General features: G+C 48.9%; 1 protein-coding gene across 4 annotated transcripts in view; it reads right to left on the bottom strand.

The window, feature by feature from the left end:
* zc3h7a (zinc finger CCCH-type containing 7A) overlaps window positions 1–26,541 on the bottom strand; it is a 105,138-nt gene that overhangs the window by 27,223 nt on the left and 51,374 nt on the right. For all 4 annotated transcript variants that reach the window (XM_072481694.1, XM_072481697.1, XM_072481695.1 and 1 more), the window contains exons 11-14: window positions 18,867–18,934; window positions 12,911–13,094; window positions 9,533–9,694; window positions 6,408–6,613 (exon numbers count right to left, since the gene is read on the bottom strand). In XM_072481694.1, the coding sequence (XP_072337795.1) occupies window positions 6,408–6,613; window positions 9,533–9,694; window positions 12,911–13,094; window positions 18,867–18,934 (620 nt within the window). The remainder of the gene's footprint in view (window positions 1–6,407; window positions 6,614–9,532; window positions 9,695–12,910; window positions 13,095–18,866; window positions 18,935–26,541) is intronic.

Genomic DNA, 26,541 nt, shown 5'->3' with positions numbered 1-26,541 from the left:
CCCCGTCACACCCTACCCGGGACAGCCCTACCCGGGACAGCCCTACCCGGGACAGCCCTACCCGGGACAGCCCTACCCGGGACAGCCCTACCCGGGACAGCCCTACCCGGGACAGCCCTACCCGGGACAGCACTACCCGGGACAGCACTACCCGGGACAGCACTACCCGGGACAGCACTACCCGGGACAGCACTACCCGGGACAGCACTACCCGGGACAGCACTACCCGGGACAGCACTACCCGGGACAGCACTACCCGGGACAGCACTACCCGGGACAGCACTACCCGGGACAGCACTACCCGGGACAGCACTACCCGGGACAGCACTACCCGGGACAGCACTACCCGGGACAGCACTACCCGGGACAGCACTACCCGGGACAGCACTACCCGGGACAGCACTACCCGGGACAGCACTACCCGGGACAGCACTACCCGGGACAGCACTACCCGGGACAGCACTACCCGGGACAGCACTACCCGGGACAGCACTACCCGGGACAGCACTACCCGGGACAGCACTACCCGGGACAGCACTACCCGGGACAGCACTACCCGGGACACCCCTACCCGGGACACCCCTACCCGGGACACCCCTACCCGGGACACCCCTACCCGGGACACCCCTACCCGGGAAGACGAAATACCGGACAGTGACTCAGAGTGGATGGGTGGAGACGAACCCCCACCCCAAAGTGCCATGGACTCAGAGTGGGACGAAGAGCACGACACAACGCCACTGCTGTCACCAACACCCTCCACCATCGCAGAAACACTCACCACGGTTGGGCACTTTAGTGATGAGGCGTCTGGTACACTCACTGGTGCGCACAACACAGCCGTCCCGGTACAGCAGGTGGAGGTAGGAGCAGCAGAGGGACCGGGCGGTCGGAGGGCAGCCCAGGCCAAGCGAACATCTGCCGCCCAGATGGATCCCGGGTTCCTGCAGTTACCACACCCACACATAGATCCGATGCAACCACCGACACGGAGACGAGCGAATAGGGTGACGGGTGGCTTGCGGCGGCTGCGGTCGCAGGTGGAGGAGTCCACCCGCGTCCAGGAGCTGGGAGTGGTCCCGGTCATGCGTGCCACCCAGGCTGACACCGCACGGGTGGCGTCCGCGGTGGAGGCAATGGGTGCGACGGTGTCAGACATGGGGAACGGTTTGCGAGGCCTGGGGCCTTCCGTGCAGGCGGCGTCTGTGGCCCAGGAAATGACTGCCCTCTCACAGGAGGCCATGAGCCAGTGCCAGCGCCAGATGGCAGAGGCGCTCAACGCCATAGCCCAGTCTCAGCAGGCCATGGCCCAGTCTCAGCAGGCCATCGCTGAGGGCATCGGCGCCAGTGGCCATCTGCGAGCTGGCGTCGCACTGTCGCAGACAGGGTTCGACAACCCCCTGGGCTCCATGGCTGCAAACCTGCAGACCCCTGTCGATACCAGCACGGGCCTCCAGGACTGGCAGCGCCAGATGTCGGGGGCGCGTCGGATGGCCAGTCCGTTCGCATCCCCCACCCATGTAGAGGCCTGGGGGCCATCGGGCACCCCGAGGGAGGAGGAGGTGGTGTGGTCCGTCCCGGCTCCCTCTGTAGGGGAGGTCCCGGTACACCGCGACACCTCGGACTCCCCCCCTTCCGTCCCAGGTGCATCGGGTGGGCAACGGGCAGGACAGGCTGGCAGCTCGCCATCCCAGTCGCCCGGGCCGCAGCCTGGCCCATCTAGGCCAGGACGCCTCAGGAAACGGCCGCCAAAGGGATCCGGTGTCAGAGGGCAGGAATCACAGGAGTCCACCTCCAGTTCTGCTGTACCGTCTGGGGAACCACGTAGACGTAGTCAAAGGGCCCGTAAGGCCAAACAATTAGACACTGAGTAAGTTGGCACGGGTGCAGGGCACAGATGAGTTTTAGGGGCTAGGGCACGTGCATGAACTCCTTTGGTTATTAAAGTCAATGTTACACCTACCGAAGCTGCCTTTGTGCTCTGTCCAAAGTGTGCGGGCGTGTCATGTACGTTGAGCGCAAGTGTGTGTGTGACGGGTGGTCTTACCTCAGCCCCAGGTGAGTCTGCCCCCTTCCCCCTGGGCCGCCATCAACATCCCCCGGGCAGAGGACGGGACCGTGCGCTGCAGTGTCACAGCCGCATGAAGGGATGGTCCGGGTGGATGGTGGTACTGTGGCCATGGGTCAGACATAGTCCAACGATGTAGAGCCAGGAGCTCATCGGAGGCGGGTTGTCATCATCCTCCATGGCCTGCGATAGACACGCGTCCACCCGCAACTGGGTGAGCCCGGCCCGTTGTGCCGCCGGTGGATCGGCAATTGGGGGTGGGGGGGTGGTGTGCATGCGGGTGGGGTGTGTGGGGTTGGGGAGGGGGGTGAGGGTGCTGGGTGGGTGGATGGGTGGGGGGTGTGGGTGGTCGGCTGTTGTCATGGTGTGCGGTCTGTGGCCATACTACCCGATTCCCACGCCCATCTAGTCAGTGAAGCGGGCGTCTATCAGTCTGTCCCGTGCCCGCTGGGCCAGCCGGTAACGGTGGACAGCCACCCGCCTGTGTCTACCCCGTCTGCCCTGACCATTGCCCCCATCCCCCTCATCTCGGGAGGACTGGGCCTCTTCCTGCTGCTCCTCCACACCGCCCTCCTCTGCCTGCGGCACATCGCCTCTCTGCTGGGCTATGTTGTGCAGGACGCAGCACACCACAATGATGCGGCCGACCCTATCTGACCGATACTGGAGGGCGCCCCCAGAGAGGTCCAGGCACCTGAAACGCATCTTCAGCACGCCAAAGCACCTCTCGATCACTCCCCTTGTCGCTACATGGGCATCATTGTAGCGGTTCTCCGCCTCATTGCGTGGCCTCCGTATAGGCGTCATCAGCCACGATCGCAATGGGTAGCCCCTGTCGCCCAGCAACCAGCCCCTCAGCCGGGGATGGCGTCCCTCGTACATGCCGGGGATGGATGACCGCGACAACACGAATGAGTCGTGTACACTGCCTGGGTGACGGGCGCAGACGTGCAGGATCATCATGCGGTGGTCGCAGACCACCTGTACGTTCATTGAATAGGTCCCCTTCCTATTAGTGAACACGGCCCTGTTCTCTGCAGGTGGCCGCACGGCGACGTGCATCCCATCGATCGCGCCCTGGACCATGGGGAACCCGGCAACGGCAGAGAAGCCCACGGCCCGGGCATCTTGGCTGGCCCGGTCCACGGGGAAGCGGATGTAGCGGTGCGCCATGGCATAAAGGGCATCTGTCACTGCCCGGATGCACCGATGTCTGCGATATGCCGGACAGGTCCCCACTCGGTGCCTGGAATGACCCCGTTGCATAAAAGTTCAGGGCCACCGTAACCTTGACGGACACGGGGAGAGGGTGTCCCCCGCCAGTGCCACGCGGTGACAGGTGTGCCAGCAGGTGGCAGATGTGTACCACGGTTTCCCGGCTCATCCGGAGTCTCCTCCTGCATTCCCGGTCCGTGAGGTCCTGGTATGACTGCCGGGGCCGGTACACACGGGGCGCCCTCGGGTGCCTCCGTTGCCGTGGGGCCACGACGTCCTCCTCCCCCTCCTCGTCCTGTCGGTCAGGTGTCCCTCCAGCCTGGGCGGCTGCCGCCTGCCCCTCTGCGGCAGCCTGCGCCGCCTCTCTGGCACGCTCCTCCTCCTCCTCCTCCTCCTCCAGGGCAACATAGACATGAGCGGCTGCCACCACGGCGGCCAACATCGCTGGATGGTCTGAAAACATGACGGCCTGGTGGGGGGGGAGGGGAACGACGACATGTCATCATTGCCCATATCCCCTCCTCCCCCCAGCCAGGTGGCATGGACCGCATGGGTCCAACTATTGGAGGCTGGCACCTGGCCAGGTGGACCAACTCATTTGCCCTCCCATCACCCACCCCGGCACGGACCCCCTCCCCAACCCCCAACCTCCACCCCAGCACGGACCCCCCCCCCCCCCCCCCCCCAAACCTCCACCCCGGCACGGACCCCCTCCCCAACCCCCAACCTCCACCCCAGCACGGACCCCCCCCCCCCAACCTCCACCCCGGCACGGACCCCCTCCCCAACCTCCACCCCGGCACGGACCCCCTCCCCAACCCCCAACCTCCACCCCAGCACGGACCCCCCCCCCCCCCCCCAACCTCCACCCCGGCACGGACCCCCTCCCCAACCCCCAACCCAGCACGGACCCCCCCCCCCCCCAACCTCCACCCCGGCACGGACCCCCTCCCCAACCTCCACCCCGGCACGGACCCCCTCCCCAACCCCCAACCTCCACCCCAGCACGGACCCCCCCTCAACCTCCACCCCGGCACGGACCCCCTCCCCAACCCCCAACCTAGCACGGACCCCCCCCCAAACCTCCACCCCGGCACGGACCCCCTCCCCAACCCCCAACCTCCACCCCAGCACTGACCCCCCCCCCCCCCAACCTCCACCCCGGCACGGACCCCCTCCCCAACCCCCAACCTCCACCCCAGCACGGACCCCCCCTCAACCTCCACCCCGGCACGGACCCCCTCCCCAACCCCCAACCTCCACCCCAGCACGGACCCCCCCCCCCCACCCAACCTCCACCCCGGCACGGACCCCCTCCCGGCACTCCCCCGGAGCCCAGCCTACCCTAACCCCCCCCCCCCCCCCCCCCCCCCCCCCCCCGCCGCACACGCACACACACACAAGCCGAGACACACCTCTCCTCACGCAATCAGTCTGCGGCCACGCCATTTCCTGCCCAGAGCCAACCCCCCAGGCCGTCACTCACCTCCTCGCTGGTCGGTGTGAGCCTGGAGCACCGGGTCACGCCGATGAAAAGGAGGTTTGATTGACGTCGACGTGAACGGTCATCACGTCGACGGGACTTCGGCCCATCCGGAAGGGAGAATATCGGCAGGCCGAAAATCGGCTGCCTTGCGCAGACCCGTGACATTCTCCGCGGCAGCGGCGCCATTAACGCCCCGCCGACTTTTCTCCCTTCGGAGACTTCGGCGGGGGCGGGGCGGGATTCACGGCGGTCAACGGCCATTCTCCAACCCGGCGGGGGGTCGGAGAATGACGCCCCAGCTCTTTGGAACTTGTGGTAATTCTCCACTTGCAATGCTTCTCAATTTGAGTCCCTAAAATTACCAGAACTAAGATCAACAGTATTTGGAATTTGCCAGTCTGTATAGTCAGGGTTGCACAGCAGAAATTCAATTGAGATGGACGCTATCCTGTGCTGCCCTAGTCCTGGAGTAGGTTTTGAACAGGGGCCTCTCCTGACCAGAGGACAGTAAGCTATCAAATGAGCCTCTCGGGCACTTTCGTGGATTTTCACCTTGGATGTGGTGGAGAGCCTTGTGTGTTCCAATGATCCCATGAGCAATGCCATCAGGAGCTCCTAGTAGGACCATGCTTAGCAGCAAAGTCGAGGGGCTGAATGACTGCCCATCACATTGGCTGCAAAGGCGGTGGAAGCTGCAGAAGCAAGGTGACCCTGGTCATCGTTGTTTGACACAGTCACCAAAATCTGACCACCAACCCATCAAGATCGTGTAGACAATGACGGTGACCCAAAAACCCCATTGTTAAACAAAGTCTGGTGAAACAAGGTCCATGCGTCAAATTCTGTGGCGGTGAGAACGAGCGATGGGTACAGGGGCTGTGAACCTGGGAGTCAAGATTCTGCGCACAGGCAACAGGGGCATGAAAGTCTTTGGACACCTGTGTTGACAGTGATTAAAGACCCATGGCAGAAACTCTAAACAAACATCATCCTCGAATTGAGGGATAGTGGACGATGACAACATCGCAGGCTATCTCAATTAATTCATTTACCCCCTTCCTCAAGAAAAAGGCAACCAAGATCAGAGAAATATCTGAGGAGAGTCCATTACATACCTTCAGCTATAGTAATCTCACTAATACCTAGTTACTGATCATGTGTGTTGGCTATCAAACACAACGGGGACTTAGGAGTGCAGAGATTGCAGGAAGGGACATGAACTATTTGCCGATTATCTACACAGCTCAGTTGCTCAGCTGTTTCAATGCTTATTTCGCAAATGTGCACCAGTCACTTTTGAAAACACTTTTGAAGGGTCCAACAAGTACCAGGGAAATGCACTGCAATACTTTTATCTCCACAATAGAAAACTAAAGCAATACAAATAAAGATACTAGGCAGCAAAAGAAACAAAAAGGAAAACGAACTGTTCCCACAATTAGTAAAGATTCACAAAACGCTTCATTATTTTCCCAGGGCCACCCAGAAAATCAGAAGACTCCTCACTTTTTGGTGAAACCGTATTTCTTTTCATCCCACATTGGATTCCATTTCTAATTCCATGTCTGGTGGAATGTGCCAGATAAAATAAATAAAATGGAACAGTGGTGTGATTAATTTAAAAAACATCTAACTTACCTCACAGAGAAACATAAATATGCCATGATGTTCTTGTAGAATTTTCCCGACAGTTAAATTAATCTTGCTGACACTTCCGAAAGGGTCAAACAACAGCTCACGGTTAAATGCTCCTTTGCGTTCTAGGGACCATACATCTATCTCTTCTTGGCAATATGCAAATGTACAGTGACCAGGGTAAGTGCATTCCTCCCCTGCAGCAACATCTAAAATTGAAAGCAAGCATTTCAATCTTCCATGTACATATTTTTGATCCACAAAGGTAAAACATCGGCTATTCTCGTGGGCCAAATAACTTAAACCCCAATACCAAGCAGCAATATATAAGTATTACTTGCCTTTTAATGAGATACAAAAAAGTGAATAATCACTTCCTTGTATCTCTCTAAAAAGTACTTTACTCACAAACTCAAAGGGCAAATTCAACACTCAAAGGGCAGCACGGTAGCATTGTGGATAGCACAATTGCTTCACAGCTCCAGGGTCCCAGGTTCGATTCCGGCTTGGGTCACTGTCTGTGCGGAGTCTGCACATCCTCCCCGTGTGTGCGTGGGTTTCCTCCGGGTGCTCCGGTTTCCTCCCACAGTCCAAAGATGTGCGGGTTAGGTGGATTGGTCATGATAAATTGCCCTTAGTGTCCAAAATTGCCCTTAGTGTTGGGTGGGGTTACTGGGTTATGGGGATAGGGTGGAGGTGCTGAACTTGGGTAAGGTGCTCTTTCCAAGAGCCGGTGCAGACTCGATGGGCCGAATGGCCTCCTTCGGCACTGTAAATTCTATGATAATCTATGAAATTATACATGATCAGTAGTAAAGTACTTTTGCCCTGATTGGCAAGCTGAAGGGAATACCTATTTCTTCCACGGACTTAATGTAGTTCAAACCGTTAAGATCACGCGAATGCTTACGGTTGCCAAGTCCAATCAATGCCATCAAATCTATCCTCTCAAAGGTGCAAGCAGTCTATTTAATGGCCCTCTCCAGGATGAAAACACATTACAAAAGGCAGGTGGATGGTCAGTCCAGAACTCAGCATTTGTAATAGAAATACAAACGCTGCTGCAATTTCCATCTGAAACCCTGCAAGAGCCAAACAAATCTGTAACCGAGCTTCACTGACTACTTCTGCTGCCTGTAATACTTGCTTTGGGTGTGTCCCTTTTCCTTACCTGGAATATTTATCCTTCATGCTCAGACACTATTACCTGCTGAACCAGCTGCTACGTCACAAATCAGGCACAGAAAGACATCTATGCACCCCAGTACAAATTCTCCAAGCTTTTTGTGTCATCAACCACCTTGCTCAATATCATCAGCATCCCCATTGTTGCAGTGCATTAACAAGACTATGATAATTAATAGGTCCCACATGAATGATAATGTATTCAAACAATGTGCTAATTACAACAAATTATTGCATTTGGTACAGTAAGTTCAACAACTGCGGAGTGAAAAGTCTTGTGATGTTGATATTAAAAATAAAGAAGAATAAAACAGAATAACTCTCCCAATTGCTGGACAGCGAGATACATCAAGCAACTGACTTTGTTCCTAATGATTGCTTCATACTTCTGCAGTTCCTATTTTGATGTTGTTTGGTTGAGGAAGTTTAATCAGCTGCAAAGTGCAATGGCAATCAAAGTGGCGGAACTCAATCCATTCCATCACGACGGCACTATCTGTGCACGTTCATACTGTATTGAAGGTAGCCAGAGATCCAAAGTTGAGACACACTAGCATTATCAGCTGATGGAATTCACGCAATCTTAGTAGCTAAAAGAATAGTCAAGTGTACTGTTGGCATTGCACAGGTACAATGGCCAGCTCCAACACAGTGAGCATAACCAGCTGCTCCGTGACGTCACCGGGCTATACCTCAAACATCCCAAGGGACCCCATTCGCTCGAACTCAACTGAACTGCCAACGTAAATGTTGTGACTATTAGAACGGATCAGAGGCTAGATAGTCAATACCACCCGTCTTTTCAAAGTCTCTCCATCACCTACAAGGCACAAGTCAGGGGTGTGACAGAATATTCGACACTTGCCTGGAAGGGTGCAACTACAACACAAGTTTACCATCCATTAGTCTAAACATCTGCCTGCCACCAACACCTGCATACCTGGGCTGTACCGTGCATTATCTACAGAATGTACCGCAGCAATTTGTCAGTCGATGACGTTGAGTATGGTGGCAGTTGGTGAGCGCAAAAAAGTCTGGAGGAGAATTTGTGGTGGGGTACATACATTTTTCCAACTTTCCCGATTTGTGTCACAGCAACCGGTTCAGCAGGTGGGGCGGCACGGTAGCACATTGGTTAGCACAGTTGCTTCACAGCTCCAGGGTCCCAGGTGCGATTCCCAGCTTGGGTCACTGTCTGTGCAGAGTCTGCACGTTCTCCCAGTGTCTGCGTGGATTTCCTTCAGGTGCTCCGGTTTCCTCCCACATTCCAAAGATGTGTAGGTTACGTGGATTGGCCATGCTAAATTGCTCTTAAGTGTCCAAAAAGGTTAGGTGGGGTTACTAGGTTACGGCGATCGGGTGGAGGTGCGGGCTTAGGTAGGGTGCTCTTTCCAAGGGCCGGTGCTGACACAATGGGCTGAATGGCCTCCTTCTGCACTGTAAATTCTATGTAAACTATATGTGACGCTGACTGAATAGAAAGGATAAAAATTCCAGGTAAAGGCAAATATTGCAGGCAGGAGAAGCAGTGCCTCCCAAATCTGAAATACCAAGAGGAGCAGACACAGGGCAGCATGGTAGCGCAGTGGGTTAGCCCTGTTGCCTCACGGCGCCGAGGTCCCAGGTTCAATCCCGGCTCTGGGTCACTGTCCGTGTGGAGTTTGCACATTCTCCCCATGTTTGCGTGGGTTTTGCCCCCACAACCCAAAAGATGTGCAGGCTAGGTGGATTGGCCATGCTAAATTGCCCCTTAATTGGAAAAAAAAAATGAATTGGGTATTCTAAATTTTTTTTAAAAAAGGAGTAGACACCACTCATGGGCACGAATAGTTGTCCCTAAAATGTTGCTGGATGACGATACTAGAGACCCTCTGCCTGAAAGCTGTTGTGGGTGAACCTTCACCATAGAAGTTGCAGGATACTCACTCCCTTTAGTGTCTTACCTTTACATATGAAATATGGTCCCACATACTGATTCTTTGTTGGTCTAGGTCGTATCTTCTTCCAGGACCTACCATCAGAGTTCTTCATTCGACCAATTAAAATATCCTTCTTACACTTATGTTCCACATCTCTGCTGTAGGTATATGTCAAACCTTTGAGATCTAAAACAAACAGTAGAAACAGTGGAATTACGAACAAATTCCTTAAAACTACATTACCTCTCAAAGCCTTGCAACATAGTAAACTCAATTCCTTATTCTGGGTTTGCAGAAACATCATCTAATGTTGCAGGGCAGTTCCAAACCAAATAATTCCACTCTAAAACTTCACCTTCAAAAATTAACACTGGCACACTTATTTCGAAGTTGAAAAGTAACCGTTCAGCTCGCGCAATACCACCTTGCAATTTGGGGGAGGGGGCGAAGTCTGTACAGTCCAGTATTTACAATACTTTTTCACCAGCTTGCAAATAGAAACCTACAATACAGGCAGGCCTGTGCAAGAGCATCAGTGGCTGAAGACACAAACTCCCTTCAGCAGCAAGCACGCATTGTATATATGGTGCAGGATGTCAACCACTGGCCAGAGGCACTAGGCAAAAGCCTTCTCTTGATTATCTACTCCATCTTCAGCAGCAACAGTGCTACTTCATTTGCATTGCTGTTTAACCACTGCTAATGGAGCTCCGTTACATGGCAAACTGACAAACTATATAAGTCACCATATTAGACACAAAAGACAAAACTTTTACATATAGATTGACAAAAATGTTAGCTGTACCCAACTCAAAATAGCGGGCAAACGTTGTCAGAAGTGGCCATCAGATTAATACTATGAATAGCATCGGTCCCTTCGCACAAACTGAATGAGATTAACATTTTGAATAAAGTAGTTATTCAATTCAAAAGGATATAGGATATATCTCCATGGCAACAGTCGGCCAGAGTCCACTTTCCAACCAATCAGCATCCTTTTCTCTTGCGGTATAAATTGTTGTTCCTTTTGAAGTCTGGCATTCTTGCAATTTTGTCTGGGTGAGTGCAAGGTGAAAACCTTCGACAGGATGTTCCTTTTTACAGCAACAGGTTCTGTATTACCAAGCGACTATCACTATGGGATAATTTGTTAAGAAATGTACTTTGGATCCTTCTTTCTTAGCAGGTAATAAGTTTTGCTTTGATTTTGTCCTTTTATCATTTTAAATGCGCCTTGCAACAATTTTTACAGTAAGGCTGCCAGCGTTTGCACTCCGAAAGGAGAGTTTCTACTGCTCGTGTTTCTATACCCCAGTTATACTATTACATCAGCTATCGGGGAGGCAAGGGTGGCTACGATGTGATTGAAAAGCCCCAACTAGGCGGTGCAGTGGTTAGCACTGTTGTCTCATGGTGCTCAGGACTTGGGTTCAATCCCGACTCCGGCTAACTGTCCGTGTGGAGTTTGCATTCTCCCAGTGTCTCCGTGGGTCTCCCCCCACAACCCAAAGATGTGCTGGGTAGGTTTATCGGCCAAGCTAAATTGCCCCTTAATTTGAAAACAAAAATAATAATTGGGTACTGTATATTTGTTAAAGGAAAAGCTCCAACTTGCTGGGATGTAGTGCGTCTCAACTCTCTAATGCTGTTTAGGCATCCTACGAAACTACATTGCATGCTGTCGTGATTTTAAAAGAACAGGATTACCATACAATGCAAATTGGGTTTGATCCAAAGTACAAATGCTAATACATTAGCCTTTTGACTTAACTATGATAATAATAAATCAAAATGGCATGTTACAATGGATTTCTTAAAAACTGTAGAACAAATAATGGCATTGAGCACTTTCCGAAAAATTACTCAACATTGGCAAAAAATAAACAAGCAGCTTATAATGACCAACTAATCTGGATGGGGAATGGAACAAAAAAATATTGTTGCCATAGGACACGGGGTTGTGAATAACAATTTGATTTTAAACAGTGATAATGTTACTGGTTTAAAAAGAAACTAGTCTGAAAGTTTTTTTTTAAATAAATTTAGAATACCCAATTATTTTTTCCAATTAAGGGGCAATTTAGCGTCGCCAATCCACCTAACTTGCACATCTTTGGGTTGTGGGGGTGAAACCCACGCAGACACGGGGAGAATGTGCAAACTCCACACGGACAGTGACCCAGGGCCGGGATTCGAACCCAGGTCCTCAGCGCCGTAGGCAGCAATGCTAACCACTGTGCCACCGTGCTGCCCTATCTGAAAGTTTGACATCGAATAAAAATCTGAATGTTCGACACCAGATTAGGAAAGTTGCCAGAATGTAAATCCCAAGAAATAGTGATAATAAACTGCATAACTCACTTAATTATCACGTATAATCAAAGCTATCCACCACTTCAGAGCAAACACACTTTTGTTTTTATAGAGGATGATATAACGTAAGCTTGGTGCCACGCTAATGCAGCATCTTTTTCCAAACAATTTGGCCATCAAAAAAAAGGCACAAATACAAAAGTCCTGGAGCAACTTGCCCGTTCAACCGTACTTGGAGTAGGATCAACAGGCAAAACACATTGAAAACTAGGGTTAAAATAGGAGAGACACGGGCGCAAATTTTCCAACACACCCACCACAGAAATCGGCGCAAGCGGGACAGACAACTTGACGGGAATTTCCGGTCTCGGAGTGCGCGGAATCGGATAATCGGGCCATAGGGTGCGACATATGGAAGCCAATACTTATATTGCCTGGCCTCTTCAAGAACCATCACTTTGTGAGAAACCTTGGTCAAATACTTGGCTCTTCATGTTTAACACCAGCTGCATTGGAACAGAATTTTCATGGTCACGGTTCAATCATTTTCATCATCGCCATTAGATCCTGTCTAAGAGCATGACTTCAGGGGAAAAGATTGCAGCTGAGCAACTTTTCTTTTGTTAGATACACATGGAGTTTCAATGTTATGACTTGTCATCATAAAGTACACTGAAAGTTAAGCTAAGGGTATCGACATATGGACGATCAGGGAATCGTGTAGATAGGCTTTAGTGGTTTCACAGGTCGGCGCAACATCGAGGGCCGAAGGGCCTGTACTGCGCTGTAATGTTCTATGTTCTATCGTGTGAAATCACTCATCTCAAATTAGACTGCAGAAATGCAAAAAATAAACTTAACAACTCCACTGTTCCCAGAGATACATTATTCAATTGAATCCAATGAGAATTCACAGTTGAACACGTTGGTTCTTACGAAATGTCAGCCTGCTGGTAGAGCAATTATCGTACACAGCCTTTTGTTCAAATATATGTGGAGCGACATGAACAGGCAAGTACTACATTTACAGTAATAGTCATTTCATAAGATGAAAATTTGTAGAACATAACCAAGTTATATTTTTCTCACCTATTTTAAAGCACAAAACACAGGCCTGCTTAAATTCATGGGTGTCCGACAGCGGATTTCTACCTAGTGTTTGTGTGGATAATTCATTCGCTCCCATTTCTGTTCCTCTTGAAAAGCCACTTCCATTTTGACCTATAACTCCTATATTGCTGTTACTATTGAACAGACTGCTTGTATTATTTAGCTGTAGGAAAAATAAATACAGAAAACGTTCACTAACTATTTTTAGATGTGCACTGAAAATTGCAAAGCAGAAAAATCATAATACCTGTCAGTACCATAATCTGAATTGTGAAACCTTGCACCGGGGTGATGCATTTCACAGTGCCGGTGTGATAGATCTTGGGCAGCCCAGGTGAGGAGCATTATAAACTGAACAAAACTATAACAAGACTTAAACTCTTAATTTTTGGTGCTTTTTTTCAAAAAGACAAAGCAGCTTGATGAAATAGACAATTCTTATTACAAAATATTTCATTAAAAAATTCAAAGTAGAATTCCTCAAAATAATTCATTTTTTAAATTATAAATTTAGAGTACCCAATTCATTTTTTGCAATTAAGGGGCAATTTAGCGTGGCCAATCCACCTATCTTGCACATCTTTGGGTTGTGGGGGCAAAACCCACACAAACATGGGGAAAATGTGCAAACTCCACACAGACAGTGACCCAGGGCCGGGATCGAACCTGGGACCTCGGCGCCGTGAGGCAGCAGTGCTAACTACTGCACCATCGAGCTGCCTCTGCCTCAAAAGAATTTCAGAGTATTGTTATTTGAGATAATTTGATATAACGTGCATAAATAATGTAGGAACAAAATTCCAGTCTAATTGTTCATTACTTTGTTCAATCGGAATAATCCCATTTAAAAGCTTGCTATGTGGCGTCAGAGTATCATCAACCTAAGGGGGTTAGCTGTTGATAAAACCGATAATGATCTTGCTTGTTTAGTTTTGGAGAAAAATAAATTCAGGATTTCAATTTTCAGCGCAGTATTAAGTAAATTGTACTACCCCATGAATCAATCCATGGCATTTTGACAGAAATGAATGGCCTGTTCGTTTTAAAAACTTTTAAACCTCCCCCTCCCTCTTAACTTGAAACATTTGTACAAGTTCTAAGAAAAAATTTGTGGCAATATAAAATGCACTTAAATAGCATGACATAAAACATGAACACTTTGCATGATATCTGCATTCTGGTTAATCTAAAGCGGAAGTGCAGTAGCAATCCTTTATCTGGAAACTAACATGGAAATAACAATATACACCAATGTAAGTTTTTAAAAATAAATTTAGAGTACCCAATTAATTTTTTCCAATTAAGGGGCAATTTAGCATTTTCAATCCACCTACCTTGCACATCTTTGGGTTGAGGGGTCGAAACCCACAGAAACACGAGGAGAATGTGCAAACTCCACACGAACAGTAACCCAGAGCCGGGATTGAACCTGGGACCTCGGCGCCGTGAGACGGCAGTGCTAACCACTGAGCCACCGTGCTGCCCGCACCAATGTAAGTTTAACATATTATCCCAACACACAATCCTCATCAGCAATCAGTAACACTAGAAAATTTGGTTCTACTTTCTAGTTAAAATAAAGAGGAATGACTCTTTTATTTAGCAAGTTAGTGTTTCCTTAGGAGAGAGGAAGAAATACAGGCCATCTTTGCAAGGAATCACAGCGGGTATTTTATTTGCAGCAACTACCACCAATACATGGCACGGTTATTCTTCCCTCTTTTGAAGAGGGTACAGAAACCCACAAATCATTTCAATCTTTTCTCCTGCTTGATGGAATTTGGGTCACCACTTCTGGACACTTTGTGGGCACCGCTAGACTGTGTCACTTACTTTGCCAATCAAAAGGTTTCACAAAGGTGGTAAACTCAACTTGGAGGGAAAGTCAGAGTTCAAAGGCAGTGCAAACAAATGAGCATCTAGCTTCACTTTTGGGGGGAGGGGGGGGGCAACGGTCCACAAGATTGTCAATAACTTCAGTAACATATGCCTCCCTCTGCTGTCCCAACCGGAATCATTATAACCGGTCTTCCATTTTTCATTGGGTCTACTGGCCATTTAAGCTGTTTTCTGCCTGTTTCATTAGTTGGCCCATATTGATCCTCTTCAATTTTCAATATATTCAGCAGCCAAAGTTTTGCAACCGCTATGAATGGCGAGTTATTTGCGGAGTCAGTTGTACCTGGTATATCAGTTGTACCTTGCCGTACCTGATACTAACATTGCGATTCAAAGGGCAGCATGGTGGCGCAGTGGTTAGCACAGCTGCCTCACGGCGCCGAGGCCCCAGGTTCGATCCCGGCACTGGGTCACTGTCCGTGTGGAGTTTGCCCATTTTCCCCGTGTTTGCGTGGGTTTCACCCCCACAACCCAAAAGATGGGCAGGGTAGGTGGATTAGCCACGTTAAATTGCCCCTTAATTGGAAAAAATTAATTGGGGACTCAAATTTATATTTTTAAAAAATGCAATTCACGTATCAGAGCACCTAGATTCCTCCATACCATGGAATTGGAATCATGGAATACCTACCGTGCAGGAGGCCATTCGGCCCATCGAGTTTGCACTGACTCTCTGAAAGAGCACATCATCTAGGGCCATTCCCCCATCCTATCCCCGTGATCCCAATTAACGTTTGGAGACTAAGGGGCAATTTAGCGTGGCTAATCCACCTAACCTGCACATCTTTGGACTGTGGGCGGAAATCGGAGCATCCGGTGGAAACCCACGCAGACACGGGGAGAAGGCAAACTGCACACAGACAGTCACCCAAGGTCAGAATCGAACCCGGGTCCCTGACGCTGTGAGGTAACATTGCTAACCACGGTGCCACCCTAATCTCTACAATTGTTCTACAATCTTTCCCTATTTAAATAATATGCTGCTTTTTCATTCTTCTTGCCAAAATGGACAAGTTCACATTTCCCACAATTTACTCCATCTGCTCATTTTTGCCCTATCCATGTCCCTTCGCAGACTCGTGTCCGCTTCACAGCTTATTCTATTACCTACTTTCGTGTCATCAGCAAATCATATCTTCAATCCCGCCATCCAAGTCATTAATATAGATTGTAAATAGCAACGGTACCACCATTGATCCCTGTGGCAGTCCAATTGTCAAATCTTGCCAACCCAAACATGGCCCATCTTTTTCCTGATAGCTAACCAATCCTCTCTCCATGCTTATACATTACCCACTATACCATGAGATCTTATTTTGCGTAGTAACCTCGGATGTGATACCTTGTCAATACCTTCTGGAAATCGAAGTACACCACATCCACAGATTCGCCTTTGTCCAAATTGTTTGTTACTTCTTCAAAGAATTTAAAAGTTAGTCAAACTCCTTCCGAACTTGAATAGAGGAGTTACGTTTGCTACTTTCCAATCTGGTGCAATGTTTCCCAAATCTAGGAAATCTAAAACCATTATCTCAGCAGTTACTTCTGTTAAGACAAATGGATGAAAGCCATCTGGATACGGGACAGGTCAGCTTTTAGTTTCCTTAGTACTCTTTCCCTGGAGATTGCTTCATGTTCCTCCCTCACTTTCACCTCTTGATACACACTTATTTCTGGGATGTTAGTTATATCCTCTACAGTGAGGACGGATGCAAACTTTCTATTCAATTCATCCACCATTTCCTTATTTTCCATTATTAATTCCCCAGACTCACTCTGTCAAGGAGGGACATTCATTCACTTCACTTCCTCTTTTCCCTTTTTTAATATCTGTAGCAACACCTATCTGATTTCATATTCCTAGCTACCTTTCTCTCACACTTTAATTTCTTTTTTTTTTAGTCATTCTTTGCTGTTTTTTATATCATGTCTAATCAGCACTAATCTTTGTAGAATCGCAGGCCTTATCTTTCAATTAAATTCCATATTTAACTTCCTTTGTTCGCCACATTTGTACATCCTTTCCCTAGAGTTATGCTTTCCTCACTGATGGCATCATGGTTATGAAATATCTCCTTGAATGTCTGCCACTGCACATCTGCTGACTTATTCTTTAACCTAATTTCCCAGTTCACTTTAGCCGGCTGTCTTCACCCCCTCATAAATGCTGTTTTAAGTTTAAAACGCTAGTCCTTGACCCACCCTTCGCCCCCTCAAAGCGAATGTGAAATTCAATCATGTTATGGTAACTGCCATGCAGGGGTGCCTTGACGATGAGGTAATTAATCCTGTCTCGTTGCACATTAACAAATCTAGAATAGCCTGCTCTCTGGTTTGCTCTATCACTTGTTGATCAAAGAAATTGTTCTGAAAACACTATGAACTCATCTTCCAGGCTAGTTCTGCCAATCTGATTCGTCCCATCTATATGTAAATTAAAATCACCTATGATTATCGCTGTGCCTTTCTCACGAGCCCTCATTGTTTCCTCCTGTATACTCCATACAGTATTTTGGGCTTTATTAACAGGGGCATAGAATAGAAGAGCAAGGAGGTTATGCTGAATTTATACAAGGCACTGGTTAGACCGCAGCTGAAGCACTATGTACAGTTCTGGGTGCCACATTATAGGAAGGGTGTGAATTCACTAGAGAGAGTGAAGTTTACAAGAATGGTTCCAGGGATGAGATACTTCAGTGATAAAGACAGATTGTAGAGATTGGGACTGTTCTTCTTGGAGAGAAGGCGGGAGAGCAGATTTGACAGATGTTCAAAATCATGAGTGGTCGGACAGCGGATAGGGTGAAACTATTCCCACTAGCAAAAGGAATCAAGAATGAGGGGCACAGATTTGAAAAAGAAGCAAATGTGATGTGAGAAAAAAAAAACTTCTTCACACAGCGAGTGATTCCAGTCTGGAATGCACTGCCCGTAAGCGTGGTGGAGGCAGGTTCAATCAAGGCAAGAGGGCATTTGATGATTGCTTGAATAGAAACAATGTGCAGGGGTACGGGGAAAAAGGCATGGGAATGATACTCATTTGGAGAGCTGGTGCAGACATCTTGAGCAAAATGATCTCCTTCTCCAGAATAACAGCTCTGTAATTTATAAAAACTATTATTTTGTATTAACATTATCAGCTTGTCCTCTCACTTTTAAAGAGTGCAAACCCCAGTTTCTTAATTTCTCTACTCCTTTAAAGTTTTCATGCATTTAAGGTATATTTCCTTTCCCTTTTCTCCACCCCAACATGTTCCAATTTTTCCACATTAATAAGTTCGACAAATAGATGTCAAATGAAATTTAACCTTTCAACGCTGTCTCTCCTGAAGTTATCCTTCAGTTAACCATTTTGGTACTTTCCACAGATTGTGTGTAAAATCTTTGATTTGACTTTGTGACCTTGCACGGTCTTCATTACGCCTTCACTTAGCCTAAATTCTGCTGCTCTCCTTTGATTTCCAACATTCCACTTAATTTTCTTTCGTGATTAGATCGAAGTTTGTCATGTGGCTCTTTGGAAGTTTAAATTTACTTTGAAACTTTCTCCTCATTCAAGGATCTCCAGTTTTTGCCGCATCCCTTTTACTTGCATTTACTTTGGAACCAATCTTATTTCTGGGGTGGGTGAGGGGGGAGGAGTTGCCGACGAAGAACACGTTTCTTCAATAGGATTAATAAAAATTCTGCTTTAATTCTTCTGTGTTTTATCAACCAGAAAAGCTTGGTGCCAATTTGATTGCTGAGGTAATCAAAAGCAAAAAAACACAAGAACTGCATAAACTAAAGTCAGGAAGTTGTAACAAGATTAGACAGACAGACATAAAAGTTCCGATTACTGGAGAGAGTAAAATGTTGGCGAGGATCCGAAAATTAAATTATTTTCAGTTCACTCTTCCTTCCTCTCATTGAATTTCCCTGATCTTATTTTACCTGTGGTGCTTGGCAGATCCTGTCATCTATCTGAACCATCAAACCTCAACATGTTTTACCATAAACCTTTTCAAAGATTAGTGTGAATTACACATTTACTCACAGGCAGATAAGAAGTGCTGCTACTATGTCCTTGTACTCCAGCCCCGATTCCAAGACCTGGAGGTTTCCCTTCCAAAGAGAAAAGTACAACATGTGAAAATACTGATGGGTTAACATCTTCAGCTTTCTTTACAACCAATGCCGTGCCTTAAAGTGCCGATTTCAGCAGAATGCAGAAGCATTAGAAAACAAAAGGTTAGTGTAACGGTCCAGCACAGCAAATGTTGGTCTTTAATTCCTTGTTTAAAGAGTTATTCTCAATAAATAAGGGGCTTAAAGGAAGGAAAAGCATATAGCAGTAACTTTTGCTCTAACTATTCCAGCTTTACATGGCCGGGGGGGGCGGGGGGGATTAAATCTTCTTCCATGATTTTTTTTTTTTTTAAATGTGTTAATGTTTTTCAAAGATATTAGGACCGTAAAGCAGGCCATCAGCCTCTGTCAAACTTCCCCACTGATGCCATTAAAAAAAGGAACATTGCCAAGTGTCTTAATAGTAAATAGTGAACTTCAGAATGGCTGCGAGACTGCTCCGAATTGACCAAACTCAGGAAAGCACATTTTCAAGCTGGAAATCTAATTGTTCCAAGGCTGCCAGCCAGTAATCACCCCCTCGACTTCCGGGTGCGGCGATGACCAGCTGAGTCGCACGTTTCGGCAGCTCCCTGTGAAACGGACTTTTGGGCTCTTGATAGGAGCCCCAACGGCAATTTTAACGGCTGAAAACACCGTGCGGTAAACCAGAAGGGTGTTCCCCCTGGACACGGATGGAAAAAGGAGAGGAAAGTGGCCGGATTGCAGCGGATCCTTTGGAACAACGGCAAGGAAGGCAAGCAGAAACCAAGATGGCGTCGGAAGGTGGCAGTTTCATATGGGGCCCTGAACAACAAGAGTTTTTGAAACGCTGCGTGGAGGAGATAAAAAAGGAAATGAAGAAAGAGTTGTTGGCCCCGATATTACAGGCGATTGAAGGGCTGAAAGAGGAACAAAAGACCCAGGAGCAGGAGCTTCGGGTCGTGAAGGCGAAAGCAGCAGAGAATGAAAACGACATACAGGGCCTGGTGGTGAAGTCGGAGATACAGGAGGCACACCAGAAACGATCTGTGGAGAGGTTGGAGGCACTGGAAAATAACGCAAGGAGGAACAACTTGAGGATTCTTGGCCTTCCTGAAGGTGTGGAGGGGGCGGACGTCGGGGCATATGTGAGCACGATGCTGCACTCGTTAATGGGAGTGGAGGCCCCGACGGGTCCGTTGGAGGTGGAGGGAGCATACCGAGTTATGGTGCGAGGATCGAGAGCAGGAGAAGCTCCCAGAGCCATAGTGGTGAGATTTCTCCGTTTTAAGGATAGAGAAATGGTCCTTAGATGGGCGAAGAAAACTCGGAGCAGTAAATGGGAGAACGCGGTGATCCGCGTCTATCAAGATTGGAGTGCGGAGGTGGCGAGAAGGAGGGCGAGCTTTAATCGGGCCAAAGCGGTACTTCACAAAAAAAAGATAAAGTTTGGAATGCTGCAACCGGCAAGACTGTGGGTCACATATCAAGGGAGGCACCACTACTTTGAGACGGCGGATGAAGCGTGGACTTTTATTGTAGAAGAAAAATTGGAATGATTGGACTACGAAAATGAACGTTTGGACAAAGTGGTGGGACGAGTGGGGGGGGGGGCGAAGAGGGATTGTATGATTAATCCTGCGGTATGGTAACTTTTCTTTCTCCCACAGGTGGTGATGGGGGGAGGTGGGGAGGGAGAGGAGATGGGGCGTTGGCCATGGGAGGCGGGGCCGAGGGAGAGGCGCGGGCTTGGTTCCCGCGCTATGATAATTATGGCGGGAATAGAGAAGCAGGAAGGAGGGGGCGCCGCACGGGGCGAGCCGTGATCACGGGGGGAAGCCGAGGTCAGCCAGAGTTTGCTGACTTCTGGGAGCAACATGGGGGGAGTAATTACGCTAGCGGGGGGGGGGGGGGGGGGGGGGGGGGGGAATTACTGGGTTGCTGCTGCTGGGGAAAGGGGGGAGTGGGTACGGGAAAGGATGGGCGGGGGGGCACCGTCTGGGAGAAATACAGCCGCGTGGGAACTGGGCGAGAAGCTGGAAAAAGATGATGGCTAACCGGCAAGGGGGGGGGGGGGGGGGGGGGGGTGGGAAGCCCCCCAACTCGGCTGATCACGTGGAACGTGAGGGGGCTTAACGGGCCGATAAAGAGGGCACGAGTACTCGCACACCTTAAGAAACTTAAAGCAGATGTGGTCATGTTACAGGAAACGCACCTGAAACTGATAGATCAGGTTAGGTTGCGCAAAGGATGGGTAGGGCAGGTGTTCCATTCGGGGCTGGATGCGAAAAACAGGGGGGTGGCTATATTAGTGGGGAAGCGGGTAATGTTCGAGGCAAAGACTATAGTGGCGGATAACGGGGGCAGATACGTGATGGTGAGTGGCAAATTACAGGGAGAGATGGTGGTGTTGGTAAACGTGTATGCCCCGAATTGGGACGATGCCAATTTTATGAGGCGAATGCTAGGACGCATCCCAGACCTAGAGACCGGAAAGCTGATAATGGGGGGAGACTTTAACACGGTGTTGGAACCAAGGCTGGATAGGTCGAAGTCCAGGACTGGTAGGAGGCCGGCAGCAGCCAAGGTGCTTAAGGATTTTATGGAGCAGATGGGAGGGGTGGACCCGTGGAGATTCAGTAGACCTAGGAGTAAGGAGTTCTCGTTTTTCTCCTATGTCCATAAAGTCTATTCACGCATAGACTTTTTTGTGTTGGGTAGGGCATTGATCCCGAGGGTGAGGGGAACGGAATATACGGCTATAGCCATTTCGGATCATGCCCCACACTGGGTAGACTTGGAGATAGGGGAGGAAACAAGAGGGCGTCCACCCTGGAGAATGGACATGGGACTAATGGCGGATGAGGGGGTGTGCTTAAGGGTGAGGGGGTGCATTGAAAAGTACTTGGAACTCAATGACAATGGGGAGGTTCAGGTGGGAGTGGTCTGGGAGGCGTTGAAGGCGGTGGTTAGGGGGGAGCTGATATCAATAAGGACACATAAAGGGAAGCAGGAGAGTAAGGAACGGGAGAGGTTGTTGCAAGAACTTTTGAGGGTGGACAGACAGTATGCGGAAGCACCGGAGGAGGGACTGTATAGGGAAAGGCAAAGGCTGCATGTGGAATTTGACTTGCTGACCACAGGCACTGCAGAGGCACAATGGAGGAAGGCGCAGGGTGTACAGTATGAATATGGAGAGAAGGCGAGCAGATTGCTGGCACACCAATTGAGGAAAAGGGGAGCAGCGAGGGAAATAGGGGGGGTGAGAGACGAAGATGGAGAGACGGAGCGGGGAGCGGAGAGAGTGAATGAAGTGTTTAAGACATTTTATAAAAAATTGTATGAAGCTCAACCCCCGGATGGGAGGGAGAGAATGATGGAGTTTTTGGATCGGCTGGAAATTCCCAAGGTGGAAGAGCAGGAAAGGATGGGATTGGGAGCACAGATCACGGTAGAAGAAGTGGTGAAAGGAATTAGGAACATGCAGACGGGAAAGGCCCCGGGACAGGACGGATTCCCAGTTGAATTTTACAGAAAATATTTGGACTTGCTCGCCCCGCTACTGACGAGGACCTTCAACGAGGCAAAGGAAAGGGGACAACTGCCCCCGACTATGTCAGAAGCAACGATATCGCTTCTTTTAAAGAAGGAAAAGGATCCGCTGCAATGCGGGTCCTACAGACCAATCTCCCTCCTCAATGTAGATGCCAAGGTCTTGGCCAAGGTAATGGCAATGAGAATAGAGGAATGTGTCCCGGGGGTGGTTCATGAGGACCAAACTGGGTTTGTGAAGGGGAGACAGCTGAACACGAACATACGGAGGTTGTTAGGGGTAATGATGATGGCCCCACCAGAGGGTGAAACGGAGATAGTAGTGGCGATGGATGCCGAGAAAGCATTTGATAGAGTGGAGTGGGATTATCTGTGGGAGGTGTTGAGGAGATTTGGGTTCGGAGAGGGGTATGTTAGATGGGTGCAGCTGTTGTATAGGGCCCCAGTGGCGAGTGTGGTCACGAATGGACGGGGATCGGCATATTTTCGGCTCCATAGAGGGACAAGGCAGGGATGTCCTCTGTCCCCATTACTGTTTGCACTGGCGATTGAGCCCCTGGCGATAGCGCTGAGAGGTTCCAAGGGATGGAGGGGAATACTTAGGGGAGGAGAAGAACACCGGGTATCTTTATATGCGGATGATCTGCTACTATATGTGGCGGATCCAGCGGAGGGGATGCCAGAAATAATGCGGATACTTGGGGAGTTTGGGGATTTTTCAGGGTATAAATTGAACATGGGGAAGAGTGAGCTGTTTGTGGTGCATCCAGGGGAGCAGAGTAGAGAAAGAGAAGACCTACCGTTGAGGAAGGTAACAAGAGACTTTCGTTACCTGGGGACCCAGATAGCTAAAAATTGGGGCACATTGCACAGGCTAAATTTGACGCGGTTGGTGGAACAGATGGAGGAAGATTTCAAGAGATGGGATATGGTAGCATTGTCAATGGCAGGGAGGGTGCAGGCGGTTAAGATGGTGGTCCTCCCGAGATTCCTCTTTGTGTTTCAGTGTCTCCCGGTGGTGATCACGAAGGCTTTTTTCAAAAGGATAGAAAAGAGTATCATGGGTTTTGTTTGGGCCGGGAAGACTCCGAGAGTGAGGAAGGGATTCTTACAGCGTAGTAGGGATAGGGGGGGGGCTGGCACTACCGAGCCTAAGTGAGTATTATTGGGCCGCTAATATTTCAATGGTGAGTAAGTGGATGGGAGAGGAGGAAGGAGCGGCGTGGAAGAGATTAGAGAGGGCGTCCTGTAGGGGGACCAGCCTGCAGGCTATGGTGACAGCCCCATTGCCGTTCTCACCAAGGAACTATACCACGAGTCCGGTGGTGGTAGCTACACTGAAGATTTGGGGACAGTGGAGACGACATAGGGGAAAGACCGGAGCACTGGGGGGGTCCCCGATAAGAAACAACCATAGGCTTGCCCCGGGGGGAATGGATGGGGGATATGGAATGTGGCAAAGAGCAGGTATAACGCAATTGAAAGATCTATTTGTGGATGGGAAGTTTGCGAGTCTGGGAGCGCTGACCGAGAAATATGGGTTGCCCCAAGGGAATGCATTCAGGTACATGCAATTGAGGGCTTTTGCGAGGCAACAGGTGAGGGAATTCCCGCAGCTCCCGACACAAGAGGTGCAGGACAGAGTCATCTCAAAGAAATGGGTGGGGGACGGTAAGGTGTCGGATATATATAGGGAAATGAGAGACGAAGGGGAGACTATGATGGACGAACTAAAAGGGAAATGGGAAGAAGAGCTAGGGGAGGAGATTGAGGAGGGGATGTGGGCAGATGCCCTAAACAGGGTAAACTCGTCGTCCTCGTGTGCCAGGCTAAGCCTGATTCAGTTTAAGGTATTACACAGGGCACATATGACTGGAACACGGCTCAGTAAATTTTTTGGGGTGGAGGATAGGTGTGCGAGGTGCTCGAGAAGCCCAGCGAATCATACCCATATGTTTTGGTCATGCCCGGCACTACAGAGGTTTTGGATGGGGGTGACAAAGGTGCTTTCGAAAGTAGTAGGAGTCCGGGTCGAACCAAGCTGGGGGTTGGCTATATTTGGGGTTGCACAAGAGCCGGGAGTGCAGGAGGCGAAAGAGGCCGATGTTTTGGCCTTTGCGTCCCTAGTAGCCCGGCGCAGAATATTGCTAATGTGGAAAGAAGCCAAGCACCCGGGGGTGGAGACCTGGATAAATGATATGGCGGGATTCATAAAGTTAGAGCGGATTAAGTTCGTCCTAAGGGGGTCGGCTCAAGGGTTTACTAGGCGGTGGCAACCGTTCGTCGAATATCTTGCGGAAAGATAGATAGGGGAGAACAAAGAAGGCAGCAGCAGCGGCCCAGGACTTGGGGGGGGGGGGGGGGGGGGGGGGAAGAGGGATGGGGGGAGATGGGGGGGTGGGGGGGTGGCCTGAGACAAGGCAGTTGCCAATTAGGGCTAGTTTTTATTTTATTTTTTGTTATTTAATATTTATTTATTTGTTGTTGTTTTTGTTTAAATTTAAAAAGGTCATTATTATCTGTATTGTTACAATGTTGTGTAAAGGATGCACAATGTACTGTGTTGGTTGACCAAAAATTTTCAATAAAAATATCTGTGGACTACAAAAAAAAAAAAAAAAAAAAGTTATCACCCCCTGTTCTTTATAATGGAAACACTTGTCATGGGGGTGTCCCTTTAAGAAAGGTTTTTGTCTTATCACATGGCTTCAGTGATGTCATTTTGTGGGTGGAGCTGAGCTGTGAGGTATGTTTTTCCTTTCGTTTTCAGTTTTGACTCCTGTGGATTACAGACAGAAAAAAGTGTTTTGGCCTGTCTCTCTCTATTTTAATTTTAAATATCTGTTCCAGTAAAAATCACCTTGGTGGTGCTTTAGATATAGTTTGCTTTCTGGAAGGGTTTAAACCTGCTGGTGGGACGGGGTCAGAATCTCAGGGAAAGCCAGTCTTATTCAAGTGAGAATGCAGAGTGCTGGGCCACGCCCTTGAAAAAGTTTGGTTCGTTGGATTTTGTTTTTGTATTGGAACAGTTAAGGAGGAATTCATTAAGTGTTATACAGAGACTACTGTAGCTGTGGGGTGACTTTATGTTTGTAATTGATAAAAATTCTTGCTGCTTGTTTAATTATACACATGTTAACTAAGCTCTTAGAATAAAGCTTGTTTTGATTAAAGTGTCTAGGAAGACTGTTGAATCATACTGAAGGGAAGGCTCTTGTGCTCATCCTAGCCAAATTCAACATAAAGGATGTAGGTCAGGTGGGCTTCATAATATGGGCAGCACGGTAGCATTGTGGATAGCACAATTGCTTCACAGCTCCAGGATCCCAGGTTCGATTCCCGGCATGGGTCACTGTCTTTGCGGAGTCTGCACGTCCTCCCCGTGTGTGCGTGGGTTTCCTCCGGGTGCTCCGGTTTCCTCCCAGTCCAAAGATGAGCAGGTTAGGTGGATTGGCCATGATAAATTGCCCTTAGTGTCCAAAATTGCCCTTAGTGTTGGGTGGGGTTACTGGGTTATGGGGATAGGGTGGAGGTGTGGACCTTGGGTAGGGTGCTCCTTCCAAGAGCCGGTGCAGGCTCGATGGGCCAAATGGCCTCCTTCTGCACTGTAAATTCTATGATCATTTACTACTAATATGCTTTGTAGTTGCTCAGCCCTGGCCCATAGCTTAACTCTGAAACTGCTTACTAATTGCTTGGATATTGCACATGCTATGTCATTACAAATTAATTAAAGATTCCTTGAGGCTTTTAACAATGTTTTTTCATGGCCTAACCAACAAATCACAACTTTTCTAATATAATGGTGCACACTGCTTTCATCCCCAATACAGTCACCCTTCAGTCAAAGATTGTGTAGGTTGATTCGACTTCCTCACAACATGGTTGCATATATCAGCAGAGGGTGATTTATTGGGGTGTGACTATAGAAGATTCAAGCTTCCGTGAATTTCTATCTGGTCGGAAACGAGCAATCGGTATTCCAGTGGAGATGCAATTGGTCAGAACCAATTTATCAGGTTGTCGAGTGACACTCTTTTATGATTTGTAGTTCATATCAAACCAATTCT

This window comes from Scyliorhinus torazame, chromosome 17 (assembly GCF_047496885.1).
Source record: "Scyliorhinus torazame isolate Kashiwa2021f chromosome 17, sScyTor2.1, whole genome shotgun sequence".
Classification (NCBI taxonomy): domain Eukaryota; kingdom Metazoa; phylum Chordata; class Chondrichthyes; order Carcharhiniformes; family Scyliorhinidae; genus Scyliorhinus; species Scyliorhinus torazame.
The sequence above is the reverse complement of the archived record's forward strand: the minus strand, read 5'-3'. Positions and strand labels throughout refer to the sequence as shown.